The sequence below is a fragment of the Monopterus albus genome, unplaced genomic scaffold, assembly GCF_001952655.1.
Source record: "Monopterus albus unplaced genomic scaffold, M_albus_1.0 scaffold87.1, whole genome shotgun sequence".
Classification (NCBI taxonomy): domain Eukaryota; kingdom Metazoa; phylum Chordata; class Actinopteri; order Synbranchiformes; family Synbranchidae; genus Monopterus; species Monopterus albus.
In genome coordinates this window covers 1,470,938-1,488,318 of record NW_018127967.1, presented here as the reverse complement: position 1 = coordinate 1,488,318, position 17,381 = coordinate 1,470,938, and the positions used below count along the sequence as shown (strand labels likewise).

Genomic DNA, 17,381 nt, shown 5'->3' with positions numbered 1-17,381 from the left:
CAAAACACACGGCCAAGGCAACAAAGGATTGGCTCAAGAAGAAGCATATTAAGGTCATGGAGTGGCCTAGTCAGTCTCCAGACCTTAATCCCATAGAAAATCTGTGGAGGGAGCTGAAGGTTCGAGTTGCCAAACATCAGCCACGAAACATTAATGACTTGGAGAGGATCTGCAAAGAGGAGTTGGTCAAAAACCCCCCTGAGATGTGTGAAAATCTTGTGGCCAACTACAAGAAACGTCTGACCTCTGTGATTGCCAACAAAGGTTTTGCCACCAAGTACTAAAGCACGTTTTGCAAAGGGATCAAATACTTATTTCATTCATGAAAATGCAAATTACTTTATAACTTTTTTGTAATGCATTTTTCTGGATATTTTTGTTATTGTTGTGTCTCTCACTGTTCACATACAGTAAACCTACCATTGAAATTGTAGACTGATCATTTCTTTGTTAATGGGCAAACTTACAAAATCAGCTGGGGTTCAAATAATTTTTTCCCTGACCATATATTGCTCGCCACTAATGGTGCAAGAGATGTGCAAGTTACTCATGCTGTGTGCACTAATGCACCCCCATGCCATCACGGATGCTGGCTTTTGAGCTGCGGGCTGATAACAAGCCGGATGGTTCCTCTCCTCAGAGGATGCCCCGTCCATGAGTTCCAAAAACAATTTCAAATTTTGGCCCATCAGACCACAGAACAGGTTTCTACTTCGTCTCAGTACATCTTAATTGAGTTTGAGCCCAGAAAAGGTGGCAATGTGTCTGGATTTTGTTGTCCATGCAGTGATTTCCACTACAGAATCATGTCTGTTTTTAATACAGTGTTCCCTAATGGCCAGAAGATCACAGCCATTCATTATTGGTCTTTGGCCTTGTCCCTTGCTAACATAGATTTCTTTGGATTGTGTGCATCTTCTCATGACAATATGTATGATGAGAAGCACCAAATCTTTGCAATTTGACATTGAGAAACATTAGTCTACAACTGTTGAACTATGTGCCACACACAGTGGTGAACCTCACCCCATCCTTACTTCTAAAAGGCTCAGTTTCTCTGGGATGCTCATTTTATATCCAGTCAGGATTGTGACCTGGTTTGTTTTACACAACTCTTGTACTCTGTTGCAACTGCCCCAACTTTTTTGGAATGTGTGTGTTGCTGGCATTGAATTCTGAATAAGCTTATCTAAAACCAAAATCATTTAATTTGAAAATTAGATTTGTTTGTGCTGTCACCAAATAAATATGGGGTAAAAGGGGGTTTCAAAACATTTCATTCAATTTTTATTTACAATTACTCCGCATCACACATTTTTTCAAATAAGGTTGTGTATAAATATAACTGCAGTGCAGCATTCAGTTTGACCTGTCATTTGTCATGCACTGATTGACCATATATTGTTTTCCACTTCCAGAGTGTTTGTCAACCGCAGCTTGGCCATGGAGAAGATCAAGTGTTTTGGTTTTGATATGGATTACACTCTGGCAGGTAGGTGTAGTTTGACCCTTTTGGTATCAGCATTGATAACACAAAGGACAAACCGCTGTGGCCAAAGCCGACACCATCTTACACGTGGCCTGCAAAGTTAATTTTTTGCCTGTCCTCTTTGTTTGTACAGTGTATAAATCTCCTGAGTATGAGTCGCTGGGCTTTGACTTGACAGTGGAACGCCTGGTGTCCATTGGATATCCACAAGAGCTGCTTAACTTTGTCTACGACCCCTCCTTCCCCACCAGGCTAGTTCACAGTGCCCTGGCATTTTTAAATTAGTCTGAATATCTGTTAAGAAAATTTCTTTGAATAAAGCGACAAAGTCACTGGAATTGTCTATCAAATAATTTACTTGCAGCAAGGAGACAAGTCAAGCACAAAGGTACAGAGTTGTCTAAAGAAATTCACTTCATGCAGTATATCATATAGTTGGAGGCACGCCCGGTGGACGTGGCTTAGAAGCGAAGTCATCATGTAAGCATCTATATGTCACGAGTGGCAACTGTCCCACACCTGCGGTCTATTGTCTGTGTATTTTTGAAGCTAGATTAGAGAGAAGACAAGAAATATCTTATCTCTTCAAACACAGACAGTTTCAGTCTTTCACTCATGTTCTCTCTGAAAGTTTAGCATCAAGCTCAGACACAATAATGCAATCAGCATACCACATGTCTATCATGTGACATGGTTTCCATAACAATATGAGTCCAACAATTTCTCACTGGTGTGTTTTTGTTTTCTCTCTTAGATTTTTTGTCCTCACTCACCTCTTCCCATTTTTCTCAGAGGTCTGGTGTTTGACACAATATATGGCAACCTGCTCAAAGTTGATGCCTATGGGAACATCCTGGTGTGTGTGCATGGATTCACCTTCTTGAGAGGGTGAGGTCCACTACTCCCACTGAGCTGTCAACCACATTTCTAAAGAACTTAGTAGTTATCCACATTGTTAGACCCTTCCTGTGTTATACCTACTGTATATGAGTATTCTTTAAATTAACCATGAACATATAAAAGGACTAAGCACTAAGCACTGCTGAGGTACAGTAGATGGGAAAGTTCTGCTAGTATTTGGTCATAAATCAAAGTATTGAGCACATTGGGAATTTGACCTGAAGTCAGAAGATCACCAACGTTATTATAATTCCTGTGTGTTGCAAAGTTAAAGGCAATTCATTCAGTAGATGTTGAGATTTCATTTAAAACCACAAATGTCGCCCTTATTTTGGTGCACAAAAAGTCAGGGGATTGTGTTAATCCAAACACTTAATGTTGAGATATCTCTCAGAATAAGTTCTTCATCTGCTTGTGGTGCTAGCTCAGAGCAGTTTCTAAGACTCATCCTCTGTGGCCCATAAGTGTTTGTGCAAAATATGATGACAGTCCATCCTATAGCTTTTGAAGAAAAGGAGAAGTGCTTCCCTTGAAGGACCTGCACTCTTGGAGGAGCAAAAATATGGGTGGGTGTGGTATAAAAATCTAATTCCAGGCACTCAAATGGATGGTTTAAAGAAAGCCTTCATTAAATATGGTCTAATTACTTTCACAAACGCATCGCAGCACACTCGCCTTCCTCAGGGTGTTTTAGCACACAATGAACCCAGCCTTTGTTGAAGTGAACCCAGTGTTTAAATGCACCAACCCATTAAATCACTAGAGCCAGTTAAGTCAAATGATGCCTTAAATTCTTTAACCACTAGTGACTAATCCTAAAATTCACGTGTTTACATGAAAAGCACTTACACACCTGCGACCACTGCAGAGTGAGTTTACAGAAATGTAATGAAATGCTAAATATTATGCAAAAATTGTATAACTCTGTTTTTTGGTTTGAAGTACCTCATTACACGTTCCCCTCCTGTATAATCTATCTCTACTCATTCTGTATAGACCTGAGATTAGAGAGATGTACCCCAACAAATTTATTCAACGTGGAGACACAGACCGCTTTTACATCCTCAACACACTCTTCAACTTGCCTGGTAAGACAGAATACAACAGTAATTATAGTTTGATTTGATTTATTCTTTCTTTCAAGCATGTAAAGACAGTTGATATGACAACACACATGATTGTACACATAATCCAATATCAATGTGCTTATACCTAGTACATGCTTGAATGGAGTAGGAAGAAGTCAGACTTATCCAGTCCTACCCCATGACATCATCTTACCATCATTGGTTTGCAAGCAGTAAATAATTCTCTTCTACGCACACACAAGTATTATACTAAAAAAAAAGATTATAACAGTGTTAACATTCTTACATAATTACACTCTTAAATAATTATCTTCTACCCACACAAGTATTATACTAAAACAATTATAACAGTGTTAACATTCTTACATAATTACATTCTTAAATAATTATCTTCTACACCACACAAGTAATATACTAAAGAATTGTTACAAAGTGTTAACATTCATACACCACACCCACAATGTTCCATCTAATTAATCATTGAGCCTGTTCTTGCATATATCTTGATTGACACATACCTTTATATTTAACACAACTCCTCACCAACTTTTATAATCTTAAAAGTCATAAAAGGCCAAGTATTAATATGATATCATCATAAATGTAAGACTTAAAGGTATTTAAGGTGAATCTATGGCATAGTTAGGGCTACTGTTTTTACAGTCAGGCTTTAGGCATAATTTTTGATCAGGCTTGTGATAATTTGTGTGTATAAACATGTAATTTATAACATAATAGATTTAAAATAAAACATAATTACCCTTATCCCCAGGAGGGTTTTAGCCATCTATATTAATGTTCTCCAGGGGCTGTGAATTGTTGGCTCCAACTGATGATAGTTGTGGTGTAATCTGATTGGTGCAGTGTCTGGGAGCGGATTATTAGGGATGGGCAATGATTTTCAAGTATTCGAATAGTCGTTGAATTTATAAAAATCGACAATTTCATGCAACTGTGGTTTTATTTTTAAAAATAGCTTTGTCATATTCATCTGACATTCATCTCCACAGTCAGTCTCACTGTCTTTTTGCTCAGAAACCTACCTCTTTGCTTGCCTGGTTGATTTCTTCAGCAACTGCTCCAGATATTCAAGGTACTGCATACTCACTGCTACATACAGAACGCTGGTTGAAATTTTATGTGACCTTGTGAATAGGTTCCTATTTCATGATTTAGTAGTGTCTACATCACTGAATTGTTGTCATTTCTGACCCACGTAATTCCATGTTATGCACACTCTTTTTTAACACCATTTTAATCATTTCTGTAGTTGTGAGACTGGCTTCAAAGATGGCGACCTTTTCATGTCCTACAAGAGCATGTTTCAGGACGTCAGAGATGCTGTGGACTGGATTCATTTCAAGGTACAGTCCATGAAATCTGCTTCCAGACAACTGCTGATTATCTCCCGTACTCAGTGCTCAGTTCTCCCATAGCCCTCTGTCCATTGTTGTTGTATTTATTTTCACAGGGGTCCTTAAAAGAAAAAACTGTTGAAAACCTGGAAAAGTACGTGGTAAAGGATGTAAGTAAACTAAATACTAACTTAGACTTTTACTCAGAGATGGAAAGTAACTAAGTACATTGACTCAAGTACTGTACTTAAGTATAATTTTGAGATATCTGTACTGTATTGGAGTATTTTCACTTTCTGCTACTTCATACTTTCACTACATTTCAGAAAAAAATATTGTACTTTGTACTCACTACTTTTATTTGGTCTAGAGTTTAATAGAGTTTAATAAAATAAAATATTGACAACAGTATAATCACAAGATTTATTGATCCTTGGTGTAAAATTCACCAGCAGTAATTGACATTATGTGCATAAAAGGTAGTTAAAAGTAGTTCCACCTTTACCGGCTTCAACATTAAATGGAATGTACATAATAATGCATCAGTAATTACAACTGAATAATATTAGGTACATCAATGTAAACTGTGCCGTTTTGCATAATGAGTACTTTTTTTTTTTTTTTGCTAAGATTCTTGTTCTTAAGTAACATTTCAAATGCAAGGCTTTATTTTACACCTTGGTATTGCTACTTACTATTGCTGTTTACTTAAGTAAACAATCTGAGTACTTCTTCCGCCACTGCTTTTACTTTATAGTTGGGATGAGAAATACTGTACTACTAGTGAAATAAGGCCTTTTTTGCTGTTCACTGTGTCTGTGTTGTTGATGTTTGTTGTGTTGTTCTTCCTCCAAGCCAAAGCTTCCTCTCCTCCTAAGTCGCATGAATGAATTAGCAAAAGTATTTCTGGCCACCAACAGTGACTACCAATACACAGAGGTGAGGTGACATTCAGTCAGGCCTATTAATGAATGCTTAAAGCAAACCTGAAACTATCTTTTTTTTTAATTGTTTATTGTTTCTGTGGAGAAGCACATTAAATTACAAATTATTTTAGACACATAAATGGTAGCACTGTAAGTTAATGAAGTAATAATCCCTGGTGATGTGTAGGTGTAACTTGCTTTTATTTCTGTGTTATTCTGGACCACTATGCTAAAAAAAAACTCTCATGCCTTCTTACAGAAAATTATGACCTACCTGTTTGACTTTCCTCATGGACCAAAGGTAACACTGATGATTAGTTAAAGTCTGAATAGATAAGAATTGAACCACAGTGAGACACAGAAATTTCTGGATCACAAATGGTTTGACAATAGGGTATTCAAGAGAGACAAATGAGAAACGGACATAGATTGACTTAAACACCATAGAAGTCATAAATGATGTTTAAGGTTAGGATTAGTCTCCAGGAATTGAATGTAACTTAGTGTAAAGTCCCAACGATGGATGCAAACAAGTGTTTGGGTGTGTGTCTCTGTGTGTGCTTGTATGGGGTTGTGCTAAAGGGCTAGCGAATGCATTATGTCAGTGAGCATCCTCACAAAGACTGCTATACAAATGTGCATGTGTTTACATACTTGTATGACTGTTTATAATGAGTGTTATAAAATGGGATTGAGGACATATTGGGACTGAGGGGACTGATAGTTTGGTTTTTTGAGGACATATTGGGACTGAGGGGACTGTTGCTTGGTTTTGGGGTTAAGGTTAGAACTAGGTTCAGGTTAGGCTGGGGTGAGGTGGTTACTTGGGATGATGAACATTAGGGTAAAGGACTAGGGAATTCATGAAATCATTAAGTAGCTTCTCAAAGATAGCTGTACAAACTCTATTGTAGCCTGGCACACCCCACCAGCCCTGGCAGTCTTACTTTGACCTGATCCTGGTGGATGCCCGGAAGCCTATGTTCTTTGGAGAGGGAACAGTGCTGCGACAGGTTGACACTGTGAGTGTGTACCTTACATTGCTTATATTTGAGTGCAGTATTTAAATTGTTTCTAGTTTAGAAGGTTTCGGTTATTCACAGTTTTGCTGTGTAAAGATGCATAAATATAATATACTGTATGTGTGTGATTGATCCTTTGATCCCCTTTTAGACGACAGGTCGCCTGAAGATTGGCACATACACTGGGCCTCTCCAGCATGGTATTGTTTACTCAGGAGGTAAATAAAAAAACGTAACACAAATGGATTGTTTTCATTCATGTTTAATCACCAGAAAATAAGAATCATTGCATTTTCTTTAGCTTAGAATGAGCCTTTTATAGTATCTACATAGGAGCAGATTTTTCCCATCATGGAGGCCTCCATGTTTTTTACAGTTGCCCAGAGTGGACAAACCACACACTGGCGTGAATTTCATGTTTGTTTGTTTTTTTTGTGGGGCCCTTATTCACACACAATGCTACCTTCCTTTAAAATAGGATTGTTGCAATCTGTATGGTTTCCACAACTGCTTCTACTAGCGTATTAATAATGATAATAGAAAACTACAGTGAAAACTATAGGCTTCCAACACCGCTGGTGCTCGGATACCTGCAGCCCTAATAAGTGGAGGGCTAATCATAGTTAAACTTTAATACAAGGAAAAAGGAAGATGCTATGAATCCCCCTCGTCAAAGAAGCAAAGACACAAAGAACCAGGCTAACATTACTGCATTCAGGTGATCTGTCATTTGCGAAATCCCGGTGAAGCTAGCTGCCATTCGACTTTTGTTGCACTTCTTTTTCTGCAATTATGATAAGAGCGCTTGGAGCGGCCAAGAGCGGACATTTAAAGTCCGGCTGAGCATTTGCTAATAAGTTTCAGGAATACAGTGGTATTATTGCACATCTTAATGTGCATACTGTATATTCCTCCTTTTTGAAAATTACACTGTGGTCAAGTGAACCACCTTCAGCTTTTCCTTGTTTTCTGAGTGCACAGTTTGACCTACATTTATGGTATTCTCTATGAAATGGCTGAGGGCTGTTGAATATGATGCATGAAAGCCTTGTATAATGCTGCAACCTGCAACCTCACCGCTAGATGTCACTAAATCTCACATACTGCATCTTTAAACTTTGACTGATTTGTAACATCACATGGTTTTAAACCCAAACACATCCATGTTGGTGCTGAAACACTGACTGTTTGAAACGGCAAATGTAACAGAAACCTGGTAGAGGCTGGATCTCAGCTATCACTGCAACTTTATATAAAGCAGTCATGGACTGTTGCTTTAGGTTTAGATACTGTCAGTAAAAGTAACCAAAATGGCATATGTATTTTCCCAGGTTCTTCAGATATTGTGTGTGACTTGCTGGGTGCTAAAGGCAAGGACATCCTTTACATTGGAGACCACATTTTTGGTGACATTCTCAAATCCAAGAAGCGCCAAGGCTGGAGGACTTTCCTGGTGATACCTGAGCTGGCCCAGGAGCTGCATGTGTGGACCGATAAGAGCTGTGAGATAGGACACATACTGTACATACAGTAGTCATACTTAAGAGTTGCCTCAACAAGTATTCAGACCTCTTCACTTTTTACAGACTTAATTGTGTTATAGACTGATTTTTTTATGTCTAAATTTGCCATTTTTGCCCATTGAAAACGTTTTTAGGTCCATCCTGTTTGCTTTACCTGTAAATATTCTTGAGATGTGTCTAGAACCTAACTGTAGTTCACCTATGACAAACTGAATTGACTGGGCATAGTTAAGAAAGGCACACCCCTGTGCAAATAAGGTCCCATAGTTCACGCAGCATGTTAGGATAAAAACCAAGTCACTGAGCTCAAACAACTCTCTGTAGACCTCCACCATAAAAGTTTGAGGTTAGGCATCAGAGAGAGTGTTTAACAGGCAAGAAGGTCCTAGGTCAGGGAGGTGACCTAGATCCCAACTTGAACAGAGATTCAGAAATCCTCTGTAGAGATGGAAAACCTGCTGGAAGGAACACTATAATCCCATCTTTCAGGCCTTAATGCTAGAGAGGCTGCACAGAAGCCACTTTGACTAAAAGGCATATGACAGTCCATTTGGCATTGCCAAATGACATTTAAAGACACTGAGAGCCAAAGGGAAAAAAGCCTTTGGTCTGATGAGACAAACATTGGGCTCCAAGGCTTCTTCTACACTGTGGGAACCCAACTAGCTTCCCCTAACTCTTTCCTGGCATAACCTCATGGGCTGATGCGGTTTGATCTGCTTTGATTTTCTCTGGTGTTAAATTTTGATATTCCTAAGCACACAACCGGAGTGCAGGAAAATATTTTTTGCACACACACAAATGATATTTGTTGCAAACATGCATATATATTAAATTAAATTAAATTAATTAAAGAATAATAAGAATATATTTCTGCTTGCTGAAAGTAAAGTATTCTAAGTGTGATAATAATGTCTCCTCAAAATATTTGTGTGCATGCAAAAACATTTTCCTGTGCCCAGAATGTCCTGTTTAGATAAGGACAGGGTTGGGCTCCTACACACAAACAGCTGAGCAGAATGTGCTTGTTAGTGCAAATTTTGTTGCACTAACTAGACTATATCAGCTATTTATCGAAGCTCTGTTGAACAAGAACATAAACTTACGAAGGGTGACACTGCTGACACTTTTCCCACTCTCCACTTACTGTAGTTGCCATTTTACCTCTAAACCAACAAATGAGCAAAAAGCAATACTTAAGACACCAGAACTATAAGATAACACAGGAAATTGTGGCGTAAACAAAGAAGTGTTTAAGAAAACAAAATGTTTCATATTGTACATTTTTCAGAGTAGCCAGTTTTGCCTTGATGGGACCTTTGCACACTATTATCTCAACCAGCTTCATGAAGGTAGGCACCTGGAATAGTTTTCAGGTAACAGGTGTGACTTGTCAGAGGTTACTGTAATTAGTGGAAATTTTTGCCTTAATGTGTAATGTTGTGCTGCGCCAAGGTAGTACTGGTATACTGTAAATAGCCTTATTTGACAGTTGTAGTAACCCATATTATGACAAGAACCTCTCAAATAAGTAAAGAGAAAATGAGTTACTTTTCACTTTAGGACATGAAGGTCAGTCAGTATGGAAAAGGGCAATAACACACAAAAACCATGAAACGCTATGATGAAAATGGCTGCCATGAGGACCTCTCCAGGAAAGGAAGACATCTCCTTCAGAGGATAAGTTCATTAGCGTTACCAGCCTCCGAAATCACCAATTAACAGTATTTCAGATTCAAGCCTACATGAATGCTTCACAGAGTTGAAGTAGCTGACATATATCAACACCAGTTTTTCAGAGGACACTGCGTGAATCAGGCCTTCATGGTTGAATTGCTGCAGGGAGACCGACAAAAAGAAGGCACTCACTTCGGCCAAAGCAGCATGAGGAATAACATTAGACCAGTGGAAATCTGTCCTTTGGTCTGAAGAGTCCAAATTTGAGATATTTGGTTCCAATCGCAGTCTCTTAGGGAGAGACAGAGAAGGTGAACGGATGGTACCGGTATGCATGGTTCCCACTGTTCAGGCATGAAGGAAGTGTGCCATGTGGGAGTGCTTTGCTGGTGACACTGTTGGTAATTTAGTCAAAATTCAAGACACACTTTACCAGCATGGCTACCACAGCATGCTGCAGCAACATGCTATCCCATCTAGCTTATGCTTTAATGGGACCATCATTTGTTTTTCAAAAGGATAATGTTCCAAAACACACCTCCAGGTTATGTAAGGGCTATTTGACCTGACCTAATACCAGTTGAGATGGTTTGGGATGAATTGCACAGCAGAGTAAAGGACAAGCAGCCACCAAGTGCTCAAGATATATGGGAAGGCCTTTGAGACCTTTGGAAAAGCATTCCAGGTGACTGCCTCGTGAAGCAGGTTGAGAGAATGCCAGTAGCTTCCAAAGGTGTCATCAAAGCAAAAGTTGGCTTCTTTGATGAATTTAAAATATGAAACATGTTTTGTTTTGTTTTTAACACTTTTTTTGTTTACTACATAATTTATACACTCACTAGCCACTTTAGTAGGTACACCTGCACAACTGTATGTGCTTCAATGCAACACTTCCGCCTTCACATCTGTGTTCATGAAGCTCAGAATGTTTCAGTTTTTGGTGAAATTGTCATAAATGTATCAGTTCAATGGTATGTTTATTATTGAGGTCATAGTCAAAGGTGGTGTTGTACTGGACTACATTATATTCAGAGGTGTTCCTAATCTGACCCTGTCATGTACAGTATGTAGCCGGGGAGGACAAAAATATAGAGACACCTCTGAATATAACGTACTTAATAAAGTGGCCGGTGAGTGTATGTGCTATGTCATTGTTTTAAAGACTTCAGTATTGTTCTACAATGTAAAAATAGTAAAATAAATAACTAGTAGTGTGCAGTACATTGCAATGTACAATGTGACCATAAAGGAATTCACTGAAGCTCAGCTCAGTGCCAGGCCCATCAGTAAAACATACAAGTGTGTTTAAAGAAAGAAAATGCTGTCATATGTTGGGAGTATGTGGTTTTTAAAAACATCAGGAATGCGAAGTGATCTTCTAATGCCAGTCTTTGTTTTTCAGCCATATTTGAGGAACTTCAGTCACTGGAATGTTTCCTGGCAGAGCTTTACAAGTGAGTTCTTCTTTGTTAAGGCAACTGTTTGTTGTGTCTTGCTGTGTGTTGTTTCAAAGAATTGCAGAGGGGCAACATTAGTCAGATGTTAGTACAAGAAGATTATATTCAAAATGTTTACCAGCATAAAAGTTTTAGTACACACTTAATGGGGTCAACTATTTCAAAATGTTTTCAGTTGCACCTCTCTTATTAAAGGTGTAGTCAGCGATTCTATCAAAAGAATGTTTACATTTTGATCAGCAAGTACACAAAACTACAACTTGTTTCAGTTCGTTTTTTGTAGCCGTGACCTTCATAATCTCTCAACGATACTGGTTACTCGGGGAAGAGCCGTGTAGACTGTAGAAGTGCAGCTGCGCAGTGATGTTGTGAATTTTCCGAAACACCAGATGTGTGAAAAATTTGTTGAATATGCAAAAATGTGTAATTAATTAATTAGAATTGCTGAATATACTTTAAACTTTCCTGACGGGTCATGATTTGTGAGATTATTTAGTTTTGACAAGTTAATAAGTCTGTCCCTGCTGTTATGGAGAAATGTAGCAAGAAATAATGCCCCTATTTCATTTACAATCCAATACATACAGGTTGCCATTTTGTATAAGGTTTTGTGTAGTTCTCTTCAGCCTCTGTACATTTGTAGTCAGAGTTTATTGAACCACATTGATTGATTGAGATGACGTTTGTTGTGATTTGGCACTATACAAATAAATTTGAATTTGATTTGTGCTTTAATGATATTCCTGTTTTAATCACATTTAAGTTTCAGTTTTTTACGCTGATTCAAATGCATGTTTCATTCAAAATCAAAATACCAACTTCTCTTTTATTGACTTGAGCTTCAGAGAATTATTTTATGGTCACTTTAGGCACTTTCAGACCAGAGAAACCTTTTAATAGCTCACAGAACTATTGGACAAAGTACCCCCTTTTTTGTGTGTCTGCAAGGCAGGAACTGAGAACGATAATAGTTCTTAGAATGCCATTTTGAGGGACTCTTTTAGCTCCAACTTCAGGGCAGGTACTCTCCCAGAACAACAGGAACCATGAGTTATGTACGTGTGCGTTGGCTGCAGCACTACTAACTTACTACTACTAATTTTTTTAAAAACTGTGTCAGCCGTGTAAGCTATAGCAATAGATAGCCATCACCAGCAGTATGGGGAGCTGCAGTCTGCCATCAGAAGCTTCTGCAAAGGGTTAGTGGCGCCTTATATAATTAGTGTTAGCAATATATGAAGAAAACACTTAATGGTAATGTAAGGTCTAACTGTGGTCTCTAAATGTTCTTGGGCGAAGTCCCCAGTGGGTAGTCCCTAGAACTAAGTCCCTCTTTGGTCCAAAATTGCCTGTTTTAGTTAGTGAAATATACAGTAGACCACCCGAAATCAACAGAAACCTGAAGCCCAGTCACATTTTGTCTCCGTTTACAGACAGAAGTATAGAAATTGGAAGCAGGTTAATCATTCTTGCCTTGCAGAGTTTGTGAAGCTAGTATGCAAACTACATTGTAAATCAATCTGTGCCTATAGATCACAGTACACTTGTGTTTTGTCCTCAGGCATCTAGACAGTAGCAGCAATGAGAGGCCTGACATCAGCTCCTTGCAAAGACGGATTAAGGTACAACCTTCCTTGCCATGCATGAGCCTTCCTAATGTCTCTCATTGAAAAAAAAAGAACACCACTAGTCATAGAAATCCATAGCAGTCAACCAGTATGAGATTTTGAAGGAAAAGGTTTAGTTGCTAATATTTCCATTACTACTACTGTTCAGCATATTATGGTGTGACTTTTTTATGGTGCCATTAATTGACATGTGAAAAATGCCTATCAGCCTTGTGCAAAGTACTGAATACGGTGTAAACAGATAAACTGCAGATCATATACTCTGGTTATATGCTTAAAGGCATTTTGTTACTGTAATCCCCACAGTTACTGGGTGTATATTTCCCTCATAAAGAGAAGTTTTGTTCACTTTATTATGCCTCCATGTAGGGCTGCAAGATTGACACAAATCATAATCACGATTATTTTGGTCAGTATTGAGATAAATGTTTAATACACTTACTCATTGATTTTGGAAACATGCATTTATTGAACTTGAAAAAACTTGTCTTTTAACAGTGGGGTTTCTTTTAACTTTATGATTCAACTGAAGAACAAATTAAGTATTCCTATCTACCTAATTGTGATTGACCATTCAAATGACTGATTCCTCTACATTTATTTTAAAAAACAAAACTTTGCTCCTTCAGGTTAACAGTATTACCAGTCATAACCTAAAAAAATCGTTCAGTCTGCTGGGCTCACCATGACACAGCCACATCCATCTCTCTCCCTCCTATTTAACAGTAAGGCTACATACTGTATAGTCATCTATCATTGTAGTTTGTTCATAGGAAGCTTAACAAGCGTGTACATTAATACAAACAGCCAGTGCATGACAGACAACAAGCAAAGCTGAAATTATCACTTCTCTGCAAGTTTATGCTTGTTTGGTGGGAGTTTCAATAAATTAGTCTTAATGACTTTTTATTCATGGAGGTTTTATTGCATGTACAGTAACAAGCTTAGCTGTTGTCAACTTGAGTAATATGCTTCACTTCATCTGATGCTGAACGTGATACAGTATCTCAGGAACACCTTTAGCGGATTTCTTCAAATTTGGCACAAGTGGATTCAAGGATGACCTAATTACATTTTGGTGGTCCAGGTCACTGTATCTGTACAGCTGCAAAGCTGTAACTCTAGTTTCATTATTATTAGTGTTAACATTGTTTTAGATTTGAACATATGTTTTATTTATAACTGTTACTTTTCTTTTTTTTCTTTTAGAATTGAACTTACATGTTATTTGTTCACCTCTTTGCTTCTGAGGACAAATACTAATAAATGAAATTTTTTCATGTGTGCCTCTGTCCTCTCCAGAAAGTGACCCATGACATGGACATGTGCTATGGCATGATGGGAAGTCTGTTCCGCAGCGGTTCCCGTCAGACACTGTTCGCCTCCCAGGTGATGCGCTACGCTGACCTGTATGCCGCCTCCTTCATCAACCTGCTCTACTACCCCTTCAGCTATCTGTTTAGAGCTGCGCATGTACTGGTGAGATTCACGAACAGCACTCACTCAGGGCAAATATTATATAACCTCTGTCTTCTGCACTTAATGTATTTTTGATTCACAGCATTACAAACTCTCCCTCCTAGATGCCTCATGAATCAACAGTGGAGCACACCCATGTCAACATCATCGACACACAGTCTCCTCTGGCCACACGAAACCGCCACGATGCTGATTTCAAGGAGATGGAGTGCAAACGGCACCAGCTCACACGATCCATCAGCGAGATCCAGCCCCCCCACTTATTTCCTCAGGCTCCACAGGAGATTACCCACTGCCACGACGAAGATGATGATGAGGAAGAGGAAGAAGAGTAGATGAAGGGAGAAGAGCTGAGAAATCTCCAGATGAATCCTTTTCTTACATCCAGTTCATTCGGTATTAATGTTTGAATCTTTTCTCTAGCTAACAATTACAGCACTGTAGCAGCTGAGGTGAGCTGTCAGATTTACTTTCTGGCATGTTCATCTAATTTTACATTTGGAAGAACAGCTACACTGTCGACCAGTCTTAGGGCTGGTCTTGCACATGAGAGAGACTACTGTAGAGTCAAGTGGTCTTGCTACTACTGTGGTAAATGTACCTGTCCACAGCTAAATAAGAGTTATAAAGTGAGTTTAGATTAATATCTCTTAGTAGTATAAGGGTGTTTTCACACTTGGTCCCTTTAAGCCCTCAAAATGAACTGAAATTAGTCAAGTGTCTTGCCCAAGGACACTTCGACATGTGGACTGCAGGCACCGAGATTCGAATCTCCAACCTTCCGGTCAGGAGACGACTGCTCTACCCACTGAACTGCTGTCACCAATCTGTTGCAATATCTAGTGAAAGTCCATCACAGATCGCAGTTTCCCACTGACGAGCTCCTAGCTTCTCTCTTTGTCCAGGTATGTTATGTATTTAAGTGCACAGGGTTAACTAACTCATATGAACTTAAGTACATGATTAAATATAACCATTAGCCAGCTGATTGTTGTGGGTGCGTTCATAAATTCAGTCTGCAATGATCAAAGCATCATGGGAACTGTTGTTCAGAAGTTCACGCTCAGAGCAGTGGTAGATTTAGTGAATTATGGACTGGAGGCACCTCACAGTAAAAGTACTGTCAAATAAGTCTTGCGTTCAGTTGTTTTTTTAAATGACGTTATAGTCTAGTGGTTTATTTTATATATATAATTTTTTTTTACTTAAGAAAAATAAGCAACCAACAGGAGTAGAGTGCCAGATTAATAAGCGGTATCGGTAGTAGTACTGTTAAATATCTTAATGATACCTATATGGATGAGTAGTTTGGTAGAAATTAGTCAAGTGTCTTGCCCAAGGACACTTCGACATGTGGACTGCAGGCACCGAGATTCGAATCTCCAACCTTCCGGTCAGGAGACGACTGCTCTACCCACTGAACTGCTGTCACCAATCTGTTGCAATATCTAGTGAAAGTCCATCACAGATCGCAGTTTCCCACTGACGAGCTCCTAGCTTCTCTCTTTGTCCAGGTATGTTATGTATTTAAGTGCACAGGGTTAACTAACTCATATGAACTTAAGTACATGATTAAATATAACCATTAGTCAGCTGATTGTTGTGGGTGCGTTCATAAATTCAGTCTGCAATGATCAAAGCATCATGGGAACTGTTGTTCAGAAGTTCACGCTCAGAGCAGTGGTAGATTTAGTGAATTATGGACTGGAGGCCCCTCACAGTAAAAGTACTGTCAAATAAGTCTTGCGTTCAGTTGTTTTTTTTAAATGACGTTATCCTTGACCAGATGTACCCTGTAGAAACTCATAAGCATGACTAAGCATTTAACAGTCTAACTAGACATCCTATCTCCACTAAACATTTCTAATACATAAAGTATCTATCCAATATCTATCTGACTAAAAATACCTAACAGTAGTTTGGTGGGAAGAAACTGCTGCACTTTTCTAAAGAACACATCAAACTACAACTGTCTACAATGCACAGACACGCCAAGGTTGTCCTTCAGCTTTCAGCTATTATGAAAGTGGGGGGCTTCATTAGGACCCCACTGCAGTGCCTCATCAAAAAAAAGCTACATCAAAAGTACTTTACCACATGCATTAAAATGAGATAAAAATGGAGAATCCTTTGAGTAAAAGCCACATGCTAAAGTAGTAAAAGTCTGAGAGCTCCAGGGTCACTATTGTATGAAGAGAAAAAAGACTGAGGCTCTATCAGACCAAGGTGGACCAGAAAGAGGACTGAGCCTTCTTTCAAATGTACTCACAGTTGCTGCGTTTCCACTGTTGGAACCTAACGAGTGGTATATCACATACTTCCCTTAACCGTTACCAAGCATAGCCTCCTAGGTTGATGTGGACCATCCTGCTTTGTTTTTCCACTGTATTTTCTCCGTCGGTCTCTGTTTAGAGGAGGTAGGAGCTGCTCCCCTCTCACACACACAGTCAGTGGTGTGTTTAACCACGGTGCTTGTAATGCTAATACTTGAGGCATGAAGACAACAGACATTTAACCAATCACCAATAACTAATCTGCACACATGCGCCCCTTGCCCCCTTGCATTCCTGGTACTAGATTTTAGTACTACCTCCTGAGGGGTGCTGAAATTTAGCTCCCAGAACAAACCTCCAAAGTGGATGCACCATAGTGGAAAAAAATGCAGAACCCATGACGAGCATTACTTGGCTCGACGGGTTTCAGTGAGTTCTATAATGGGAAAACCCCTAATGTCAACATGGTAAGAAGCGAGTCCCATTTTTGTTGGTCCTCATTTTAGTCCACTTAAAGAGGACTCAGTTTGGTTCATATAAAAGGGACCAAATGTGAAAACACCC

The 17,381-nt window shown here is 38.9% G+C and overlaps 1 protein-coding gene across 5 annotated transcripts in view; it reads left to right on the top strand.

Annotated features, from left to right (window-relative positions):
* The window catches only part of nt5c2a (5'-nucleotidase, cytosolic IIa), a 28,707-nt gene extending 13,427 nt beyond the window's left edge, over positions 1–15,280 (top strand). For all 5 annotated transcript variants that reach the window (XM_020607560.1, XM_020607562.1, XM_020607563.1 and 2 more), the window contains 16 exons: positions 1,419–1,492; positions 1,623–1,740; positions 2,282–2,377; positions 3,386–3,477; positions 4,513–4,570; positions 4,748–4,841; positions 4,949–5,002; positions 5,688–5,771; positions 6,018–6,059; positions 6,673–6,780; positions 6,932–6,998; positions 8,112–8,282; positions 11,383–11,434; positions 12,999–13,059; positions 14,368–14,544; positions 14,649–15,280. In XM_020607560.1, the coding sequence (XP_020463216.1) occupies positions 1,419–1,492; positions 1,623–1,740; positions 2,282–2,377; positions 3,386–3,477; positions 4,513–4,570; positions 4,748–4,841; positions 4,949–5,002; positions 5,688–5,771; positions 6,018–6,059; positions 6,673–6,780; positions 6,932–6,998; positions 8,112–8,282; positions 11,383–11,434; positions 12,999–13,059; positions 14,368–14,544; positions 14,649–14,879 (1,579 nt within the window). In that variant the 3' untranslated portion in view covers positions 14,880–15,280. The remainder of the gene's footprint in view (positions 1–1,418; positions 1,493–1,622; positions 1,741–2,281; positions 2,378–3,385; positions 3,478–4,512; positions 4,571–4,747; positions 4,842–4,948; positions 5,003–5,687; positions 5,772–6,017; positions 6,060–6,672; positions 6,781–6,931; positions 6,999–8,111; positions 8,283–11,382; positions 11,435–12,998; positions 13,060–14,367; positions 14,545–14,648) is intronic.
* The last annotated feature ends 2,101 nt before the right edge of the window (positions 15,281–17,381 follow it).